Below are 11,116 nucleotides of genomic sequence, written 5' to 3'. Positions count from 1 at the left end.
TTTTTGAGAGTTGTGATCGTGTTGATTTTTGCACGGTAACAGGGGCGGGCATGTAAGGAGAGGACACGAGTTAACTGTTATTGATCACAAATGTTTTACCTGGCGCGTAAGTAGCGAAGGTATGGATAAAGAGGCACAAACTCGGTATTCAGAATGCGAGATGAAATCTAAACAGATTCATTTGTGTACCTGTTTCCTCTTTAATGTGAGCCTCTGCTGCTGTTATGATGATGATGATGATGATGATGATAATAATAATACTAATTAGATTAGCTTCTTTTTCATGAGAGAGACAGAAGGGGAGGGAGGTTCAGAACCAGTGTCTTGACCCACAAGGAACGTGAATTAGGTCACCTTGTACCTTGTAACATATACAGTTCTCAGTAATCGTAAGAGGAAAATGAAATATCCGATTCTCTAAAAGGCACATTTAATGGTTACAAAACGTCAAGATTATTCACATAATGAAATGGAGGTAATATAGTTTTCTGTACACTTTATGTTGATATAAACTCTATGCAGATGCTCGGATGGGTCTTGGACAGATGCGCTCATGTATACGTATAACCTAAGAGCTCTTAATTTTTTTTTTTCTTAAGAATGTGGCATCCCTCATGGCGAGCACCCAGCACTAAGAATATTATGAACCCCTACCTGAGCACGATGGGAAACGAGGCCCCTTGAGTACGAGGCTGCACGTCTGGAGCACGGCGACGGTGCGGCCCACAGGTATGATGGCCAGGCCTTTTTAAAGACGTCCGTGACCTTTTTAAAAGCGTTATAGGGATGTAGAAAAAAAAAAAGGAAAAAAGGACGAGGCCATTGTATCCAAAAGGGGTCGCACGTACGTCGCGCTCAAGGGGAGAAGGTTTGCACCGTCGTGTTTCAAGGGAGGGGTTAAAGCTATGATAACTGTACACGAGAAGATAGATAGATAAAAGGATAGATAGATAGACAGATAGAGATAGAGAGAGACATTTGTTCATCCTATCCCACACAGGCTCAAGCCGATAAACGTGATGAGTGTTTTCCCGTCGAAATGAAAGAAAAACGGAGTGGTAACTCCTGCAGGAGAGAGTGTGTGTGTGTGTGAAAAAACCGAACCCACGGTGTGTTGTTTATTATACAGTGACACAAGCAAGAGTTGTGTATGGGACATTGTCGTTGTCTGATTTACTCATTCTTCCACTAGGGAATGACAGAAAGTGTTTGGTGGACACACATTCCATAGATACAGATTTGCTCCAGGAGAAGGGAAAGATATTTATATAAATATCGAGGGGAAAAGATAGAGAAAGTGAGAGAGTGTCAACCTGCCACAGTGTAACATGGACGCCGGGATGTATAATGGAAGACCTCATTGGTGAGTGTGGTATATTACCATCTCTGGCCGTGCTAAAACACTCGGGTGTCTGTGAGTGGTGGTGGGGTCTTCTTCTTGCGGACCTCCTCGTCTTTTATCGTAACCTGTCAGAGACCTCTTGGCAATCAGTGGCACCCGAGACTAAAGACCCACAAACACCTTGGGTGTGGCTCAGAATATGCAAAGAAAATGGTTTTTTTTCCCCCATGTTCGTAGCGTACACCCCCAAAAAAGGTGAGGCGTGCCGTAAGACATGACACTGGAGCCGCGTCTGTTTCTTACTCGCACCACAATAAACAAAATCTCTCGACATACATAGAGCAAGTGGCTGCTACTGCACCGGTCGACTACCTTCATCATTCTTGTATTCCGAGTTAAAAAAAAAAAGAAAATAAAGATAGAAAAACCCCCAACACTTATGACATTTAATATACATTTATAAATGAATACTTTACCCAACATACTAACTTTCAGACTCACGTTTTATTTTTGTTTGTTTTATACATTATTTTTTTTTTTAGGGAAGAGTCAAGCATGCTTGTATGATGCGAGGGGTGTGTGGGTGTGTGTGTGTGTGTGTGTGTGTGGTCAGGCCTTCCACAGCGTTATGATGATGATTATGTTTGGATGGAATAAACTTTTATCTGTGTTTTTAACATCTAAATCTCCTATGCAAAATAGCGACCATTATTCAATGGGAAAATGAACCCTCATATATCCTTATAAACAGCGCTTTCAAACGTCTAGGCATCTAACTTTTCTCCAAAGCTTAAATATTACACAGAAAAACTATAATATATATATATATATATATATATATATATATATATATATATATATATATATATATATATGAAACCTGAAAGGTACCTTAGTTACACATGATACATATAGGAACAGAAGAGGAGATGCGTATCACTCTGTAACAAACAAATGATAACGGATAGTTGTTGAGAGATGATATATGGCCTCCCTAGTTCTATATACTGGATTCCAGAGAGACAACAGCCGTGGTAAATAGTGGTTCGAGTACTGCAGGGTAGGAGACATCGTACATCGTTTCCGTTATAAGTGCAAAGGGGGGGAAAAAAAACTTAGACAACGCAACCGGATAAGACCTGATGCATTACATACAAGTATTCGGTTAATGCATATTATGTAAGAAATTTATGTGCGTGTGTGTGTATGTGCAACTAGCAATTAACATAAGAATTATATAAACATATGTACTTTACATACGCAACACACTCTCACATACATTGTGGGTGCCGAACATGTTGAGGTGGGAACGTATTGGGAGTGAGTTTGTTTCGTTGTGCATGAGTTACATGCTCGTAGCTGTTCGGCAGCCGGTGATTATTCTGAGTGCGCTCACTCCTGTGTGGTTCTCAGTTGTGAAATATTTGATTTCATGTGCTCCTGCTTAATTTGAGATATTCACAGATGCTTCTCCGGGTTATTTTTTATTACATGGGCATGTAAGTCTTGATATTTTACTTGTAAGCGAATGACGGGCCAAATTGACTCGAAGGGGATCGATTTACTTTGTTAATGGGATCTAGATTTGCGGAATTCATTGGAGCTTATTGTTGCGTTGATCGTGTCTGTGTTCGTATGAGGACTGTCTTTTAAATCCTCACTATATATATATATATATATATATATATATATATATATATATATATATATATATATATATAATATCACTGTCCTAAGACTAATCACTGTCATTTTGTAGAGTAAACACGACTCCTATACTCTTGCTCTCGTCTGATCATAAGAGCATCACAATTACCCTCCCTTGTTTAACATCTCTGCTCTTATGAAGGCTTTTACTCGTCAACTCATTGACATCATCCCGAAAAATATTGAATTGGTCCAGCGTTAGTGTTCCTCTGAACCACCTGGCACAAAGGCGTAGCCGACACATGTATCCCCTGTCCATTAACCGATAGCATTATTGTGTATATCCACTTTGGTACAGTGGCTTCACTTAGATATCACTATATATATATATATATATATATATATATATATATATATATATATATATATATATATATATATATATGAATATATGACAGCCCTCGTGCGTTCCTTAGTGCTAGTTCTCCCCCTCTCCCCCTAATACTTCAATTAGTCTCCCAGGGTCGCGTAGTGTTAGATATAGCAGCACGTTGGCAGACGAGGGAGGGTGAGCGTTATCTAGTGTGGAAATTTGTTAAAGGGAAAAGCGAGTCGTCAGTTTTATTGTACACCTACAAACTACAGAATACGCACACACGTATGTATACACACGCTCATAACGGGGGCCACGTACAAGGACGCACATACGCGGATACACACACACACATAAAATGTACCGTATGTATAAATATTTACTGATATTTTACTTCGAATTTAATGAAATTTTATATATTACACCTTACATAAAACGTGAGAAAACTGCAGCATTAGTTTTGGAAACATTTGAACACGGCCAGACCAGTTTATGCAGAAGGTTAACTCAATTAACCCGAACGCTGGAGGCTCGGCGAAAATGGAATGTCGCCTCATGGGAAATTTTTGCCTTAAAATGAAGGAAGAAAAAAAAAGAATCATGGGTTAAGATATTTGGTATTTTAACGGGTGTATATATCGTCCTTCACTTTTTGTTTCAACTGGATGTAAACCCTACGGACACTTGCGTGGCTGAGAGAAAAAGAAAATAGTGGAATGGAAAATGGTAACCACTGGATATGTCCAGTTTGAAGAAGAACCGTTGACGCTGGTGTGGCATATGGGGGACGGTAGGGGTTATTTTCGTAGCGTATCTTTTAAAGCTATAAGTCTGTGTCGTTCATGTGCACAAGACCGTACATAATTCCGTTAGAATGACTGCCTTAATGGAACCTAATCACATGATGTGGTGCTCGCCTATTTACCACCGCTGTTGTCTCAATGTACGTATATACCTCCGGAGTGCTGCATGTCTTGTATCCCTTCTTCATTTTCTCCCTCGCCAGGACACTTATGTGGCTGATTGATTCACTAAAGAGTATCATGACCTTATCATTCCCTGGTAGACATATTTCCTTCACTGGGGGAGGAAGAACCTCAGGGAATGTCTTAGTTTACAGACAGGTCCATCCTATATCCTCTCTTGAGTTCGGCCATGTCATTAGTGAAGAAGCCTATGATTACGTTGCAGTGTGAATGGATTAATTTCTCCACGTTGTTGTAGATGTACATATGGGGAGTGTGTTATATACATTAGCAGTGTGAACTTGTAGGTTCAGAAGTATGTGGGTCTGATGACAGTTCAAAGCTTGGACATGGAGTTAGCTGAAGGAATGAGTGGTTTTGCTGTTTGCCGAGGGCGTGAACTCTTTTGAGTGACCCCGTAGGAGCGGGTTCGATGATAGCTGTCGGAATGGCGTGAACTTGTTAGCTGAGAGTGTGGACTTGCTGTCACCTGAAGGAGCGAACATTTTTTTCTTGGCTGAATGTGATGCTCTTAAGCAGCGGAGGACCTTAGTATTAGTTCCGGGTGTGAACACCAGGTTTTAGCTGATGAAACAGACCTGGTAATCGTTAGGGACGGGGACCTGGTGGTAGACGAGGGTGTGGACCTGTTGTAGCCCTAGAGCCTTGGCCCGGCTTTCCGTTAAGGGCGTGAGTCTGGTATCGAAGGAGGGCGTGGACGTGGTGTCAGTCGGGACTCTGACCTGATTTCATCTTGAAACGTGAATTACGTCAGCTCCAGGCACTGAGACCTGCAGTCAGCCGAGGACGTGAACTTTGCGTTAGCTAGGGGGCGTGTAGCTGGTACTTGCCGAGTGCGTAGACTCGTTGACAGCTAAGTGTGGACATGCTAGCCGGGGGTGATGAACCTGTGACCTGAGAAGGTGGATTAGTGAGGTGAGGGCGTATGTTGGTTGATGTTAGCTGAGGGTGTGGCAGAACTGGAGGCGCGGGGAGGCCGCGTGGTGAAGAAGGTGCACCTCACGCCCGTCCACCAGCAGGCGGTCCACACATCCCCGGAAGCCCCAGTGGTAGGCCGGGGCCAGCTGGGGCGGCACCCACCTGTGGCCACCTGCCGGACACAGGAAGGAAGATTAGTAACGTACCAAGGACAGGAAGGGACAGATGCATAGCCCTCTCTCTGTCTCAACTTTTATGCCAATCTACATAACTTACAAGGGTTGGGCAGGGGTTAGGTGGTGAAGGTCCCACAGTTGTATTGACAGAGTCAAGCAGCCCCTACCTCTCCCTCACATAACTTTCCTTCCACCACCTTTCATCTTCCCTGCAGTCCCCTTACCTCTCTAATCAGTCCCTTGCTTCCCCTTATCACCCCAACCTTCACCACGGTACCACCAGCTCCCTAATCCCTCCTCTCCCCACAGTGGTTAATCTGCTGTAGCAAAGAGGAATCAGTTGTAATTACCAGGTCTTTCAGCGAAAATTGTGAGACTTCGAACCGTATGTTCGTATTATTGTTGAGAGATAACTGGTTCCAGTCTTGAAATGTAAGTGGTAAGGTCAATTGAGGGTTAATTAAGGAAGGTATTGTGAACTCGCTAGCAGGATCAGAGGAACACCGAACATAATCAGGTCAGTAGATTCGAGAGGCTTTTCTAAACACTTTCGTCCAGACGAAGACCTCATCCAGTTTGCAACCCCCGTACAAAGAGCTGTACTCCCTCAGCCTCTCGTTCACCTTTGCTTCTCTCATCTTTACCTCACCAGTCCCTCGTTCCTGTATTTCCTCGGTGGTTTACTGCCCCTCCATCTCCCTTTACGGCGCCTCTACAAAACCCCCATCGTCCCTGATGCTGGCCTTGCCATTTTAGTGATGTCTCTGCATGGGAGTGTTGGCCACAATGGTCTGTCAGCCAGCATCGGATTTTTCGCCTCTGATGGATTTGTTTACAAGCGTTACACTGGCCCTTCCACCCGTCCTCACCGTATCTGCATCTTCCTCTCCCTCCTGCCTGCCTCACTTTTCCCAGAAAGGCTCCTACCGTTCACCTTCAGTGGAACACTCACTGAGAGGTATATATCTCTGAGCCTCTTAAACGGAGTCGGTGAAAACGAGAACTGAGGACGGGTTGTCGTGTAGACATGGATGTGTGCCAGGTACATGCCTACTACTACCATCGAAAACAAAAGTTATTTTCAGTCCTCTTGACATTTCGTCTATCAGGTTGTACTTTCCAACTCCCTTTTACCCCCAGAACGCAACCGCCTTTCCTTACGAGTAATTCCGGTCGGAATCCTTTGCCAACCGTCTTTCCATTACCCTCCTTCGTACACCACACACACACACCCACGCACAGTATGTGTTGGGAGCTTGGTAGCTGGGCTGGCAGTACTGTGGGATGTCGTGAGCACCAGAGGTTAGCCTGGGAACGGGAACAACTGTGTAATGCCTCGAGTTACGCGTGGGGCCGTGTGTACTCAAGCCCTGACAGTAAGCCACTGTAGTGAACTTGGGCGTCAGATTAGGTGGGCCCGTGTAACGTAAAGTCAGCCGGGGATGAAGTACGAAAAAAAAAAACGTAAGGTTCGAATACGTTCCCCTGGTCATTGTTTACATCTAGATCACTACCCCTATAGTGCATTCGGAAGGGGACCTGAAATTCTCGTTATCAGTAGGGCAAATGCGACCTGTTTAACACAGTAGTGCTGCTTCTTGACACGACCTTAGGCGGACCGAATGACAAGGTTGAGACTGCTGTTTTGGGTAACTTGATCCAACTTTTATACTAATGGTTTTATATTTCCTATCTACTTGGCCTGAATGACAGTAGCATGGGTTTAATTGTTGTTTTGCTTAGCCTGAACTGATCCATATGTATTCTATGCAAAGAAAATAATCTTTGCCCTTCTGTTATTTGTTCTTGTAGTGTTCTTCATGGCCTCATCAGTTTTATGGATCAACTGATAAACTTATAGCCTACATGACGTGACCTGATCTGACCCTATACGTCTCCAGGTCACATATACGTCATCTGACTCATTTGTCCCCAGGTTGTTTTCCTCACTTTACCCCTCTCCCCATCATGACCTACCTGCCCTGATATAAACTTATATTCCACAGACTGCGACTGTGACCCGACCTACCTATCCAGAGGTCACCGTCGGTGTGGAGTGAGGTGGACCCACGGGGCGCCTTCCCCCTCACAGGTCGATGGTTGTCGACCTTCAGCAGCGCTCGTCTCCATCTCCGTGTCACCCTTACGACGTGCCACGACCCGTCGTCAACCGTGCCCTGGACACACACACAGGGAAGACCTCATTAACTCCGGACAAGCACAAGAGAGACACCGCGTCTTCATCTGGACTGGAGGAAACATCTTCCCGTGGACAGGCTGAGAGGTGAGGTGTCTCATTATATTTGATATAACACAGAGGAGGTGCCCAGCCCCGCCTGGCTACACACAGGAGAGAAACCATCACATACAGACATGGACAAAAGAGACATCCGGCTATGTCTGTACACGCACGAGATAGACGCTACTGTCTCTACATACACACAAGAGAGATACTTTACTAAAGCTTAGACACATTATTAGGTCTAGAGATATATAAGAGGAGACACATACACACACAAGGTCAGGCTCATTATTATTTTCAGACGAGAGTTGTGTCTCCATGCGTATAGGAGGAGCAGTATACTACATACGGTTACATACAAGAGGGAAAACCCTCACTGCGCATGGATACATACAGGAGAAACACCTAACTACATCTGGATAAATAAAGGAGAAACAAACACTCTAATACACCTGGATACATACAGGAGAAACACCTCACTAAAGCTGGATACATACAGAAACACCCACCCACACCTGGATACATACAGGAGGAACACCTTACTACACCTGAAAACCTTCAGGAGAGACACCTAACTACACCTTGATATATACAGGAAAAATACCTTATTACACTTTAATACACAATAGACATCGATCGACACACTGTACACACGGATATGCACAGAAGAGACCCTCTCTTTTAACTGGAAACACACCTTTCTCTTTGGATACACACAGAAGAAACACCCTTCTGTGTTTGGACACACGCAGGTAAGAACTCTCTTTCTGGCTAGAGACAGGAGAGACCACTTTCTGCGTTCGGACACACAAAAGAGAGACACCTTTATTTGTACGGATACACACACAGGGGAGACACCTGGACATGCACACGGCACAGACTACACAACACCAAAATGTAACATCATATTATCTCTGTCAGAGTGCAGGATCGCAACGGGGAGAGAGAGAGAGAGAGAGAGAGAGAGAGAGAGAGAGAGAGAGAGAGAGAGAGAGAGAGAGAGACTTAGCCTTCTACAACCAGACACATCCATCATCTGATTATACATTTTGGACAAGTTCAGGTGTTACACTTTCATTAGGTTATTCAATTTTTTTTTTTTATATTTATATTACGGCCCAGTGCTTCGTGCCTTCAATTATCCTATGATACATCATGATTTCTGAGGAATTCTCATGTCTGGCGAGGTGTTAATAGCACAGAATTATGACACGCTTCGTGCAGGAAATCATTAATAGGTTACGTTTAAAAAATCTTGATATCACGAATAAAAAAAAAAAATCAGAAAAAAAAATATATATTACACTGTCAAATGCAAGATTGATTTAGTGATACAGCCACCTTGTAATGTCCAGGTGTGAGCAGAGAGGGGCTCGCTCTGACCAGCCCCAGAGGAACGTTTAATTACCAGGGGCCAGGAATTCAACCAGCCGTGGCTGTAATACTGAGGAATTAACATTAGGGCTGGAGGAGGTTAAATGTGTCGCAGAAAGCGTCCAATGTGTTGAATAGAGGGGTTAACCCTTCCGTGTAAATGGCCAACCCTGCTATGTAAAGTGGGTGCAATGCTTTACCGTAAAAAGAAGGGGTCATCTGTACTGTATGCTGGTTATTTGTATTGTATAAAGGATTGTGTATGATGTATACAAGGCTAACGGTACTGTTTTAAAAGTTATGTATACTGTATAGAGAAGTAATTGTTGTATGTAATGTATGAAAGGTTTAGCTGACCTTAAGGAAGGGTTGATTGCATCTTATGTATTATCAGCTGTACCAGATGACTGTTTAGGTCTGTATTGACTGCCAGGATGAAGTACAGACTGTATTGTATGAAGGGCTGATTAAAGACTGTACTACATGAAGGCCAACTTCAGAGACTGTATCTCATGGTGGGTTAGATACAGCTGTACCACTGCGTTTATGATAAGAGGTTAGCTGTACCATCTGGCTGTGTGAGGCATGTGCACGTACCGTGGCTGTGAGGATGAAGGGCTTGCGTGTGCGGCCCAGGCTAAGGGCCAACTGGGGTACCCCACCCACCAGGGCCAGGGCGAGGTAGTCCCCCATCTTACCACGCCCGCTCCGCCCACGCCCCGCCCAGAGCAGCAAGCCCGTGCCACTGTCGGCGCGGAAGCTGACCTCCAGCACACCATGCGGCCGCCCGCGACCTCTGGGGTTACGGAACCGCCGGGTCACAGTCAGAGGGGCGGCGTCAGGAAGGTGTTGGGGAAGTATAGAGGCCTCGTTAGACAAGATTGGCCGGACAGAATTCAAGAATGCGTTATAACAACAAGACCAGTAGAAGCAAGTAATCATCACCAATGGTTTCAAAACGATGCTCTGTGACCTGACCTGTCGTGCGGCAGGTCACCCCCGTCGGCCGCCTGTTCCAGCAGCTGCCGCTCCATCTCGTCGTACTCCAGGTAGTCGTAGTCTGGGTGGCTCCAGGGGACGTGGAGCCCACTCCTGTTGGACCTGCGGAGGGAGGGAGAGAAAGAGAGAGCCAGGTTTACTGGCGGACTTCGACTGCAAGTGCTGGACGAAGCTGGAGTGTGTGTGTGTGTGGTGACAACCAGAGGGCGTGACTGATACTCCAGGACGTGGTCAGTGTGCGGTGACTGAACCAGAGGGTTAACTACCCCTGGAGTATGACTTTACTGTGAAGTATTTGATCCCTGAGTACGTCTGTTGTGTTAGCGTGTGTCAGAACGCCTGAGTGTGTAGCTCGTGTTGCCTCTACCGCATTACTTTAGCTAGATGTTTTCGGAACTTCGCTGGCTTGTATAGTTTGATCATGATGGATTCTAATAGTTTGTGACAGGTCGAAATAAATTCCTCCACTGGCAGCGCTCAGGTGTTGTCGCCATGAGGGATTTAATCTCGGCTAGAATACGCACAAGGCTCTTACATTTATGTACATCCCACTGTACAGCTGGTAACATTAAACTTATTATCATCACTAGGGTCTTTAGAAGACCTCCATTTTCTGGAGAGGATGAAATGTGTTACTTTGCTCGTGAATAAGTAAATGATAGAGGACTGAAGTAAGGACGTATTCTACTTATGTACTCAGGTCGTGGAACTCGTCTACAAGCAGATACACAAAAAGGATGTTAAAGTTTATTTTCATTGTATTATCACAGACAAATTAGATGTCCACGATTAATGGATATTCTTTGATATTCGAAAGGAGAATCCAGTCAATATTCGCAGTTGTACACAGCTGGATATTTAGGTAATTTAAACTTATGCGAGAAGAACCTTAGCGTTCATCCAGCAGCAAAAAGTCAAACGGAAAAAGATCTGATTTTTGAAGAACACTCACCTGAGGGAGAGCTGACCTGGGTAGAGGACGGAGGTGGAGCCGTCGAAGTGGATAGGCTGGTCCAAGCTGACTCCACTCAAGCCTGTGGGCGAGACGAACACAGAACA

General features: G+C 44.6%; 1 protein-coding gene across 1 annotated transcript in view; it reads right to left on the bottom strand.

Annotated features, from left to right (window-relative positions):
* Positions 1–413: 413 nt before the first annotated feature.
* LOC139754080 (agrin-like) overlaps positions 414–11,116 on the bottom strand; it is a 292,522-nt gene continuing 281,819 nt past the window's right edge. Inside the window, exons 30-34 of the mRNA XM_071671130.1 lie at positions 11,010–11,091; positions 10,037–10,159; positions 9,656–9,854; positions 7,472–7,619; positions 414–5,438 (exon numbers count right to left, since the gene is read on the bottom strand). Of these exons, the coding sequence (XP_071527231.1) occupies positions 5,287–5,438; positions 7,472–7,619; positions 9,656–9,854; positions 10,037–10,159; positions 11,010–11,091 (704 nt within the window). The 3' untranslated portion in view covers positions 414–5,286. The remainder of the gene's footprint in view (positions 5,439–7,471; positions 7,620–9,655; positions 9,855–10,036; positions 10,160–11,009; positions 11,092–11,116) is intronic.

This window comes from Panulirus ornatus, chromosome 16 (genome assembly GCF_036320965.1).
Source record: "Panulirus ornatus isolate Po-2019 chromosome 16, ASM3632096v1, whole genome shotgun sequence".
Taxonomy (NCBI): domain Eukaryota; kingdom Metazoa; phylum Arthropoda; class Malacostraca; order Decapoda; family Palinuridae; genus Panulirus; species Panulirus ornatus.
Note: the sequence above shows the minus strand (reverse complement) of the source record. Positions and strands in the feature narration are given on the sequence as shown.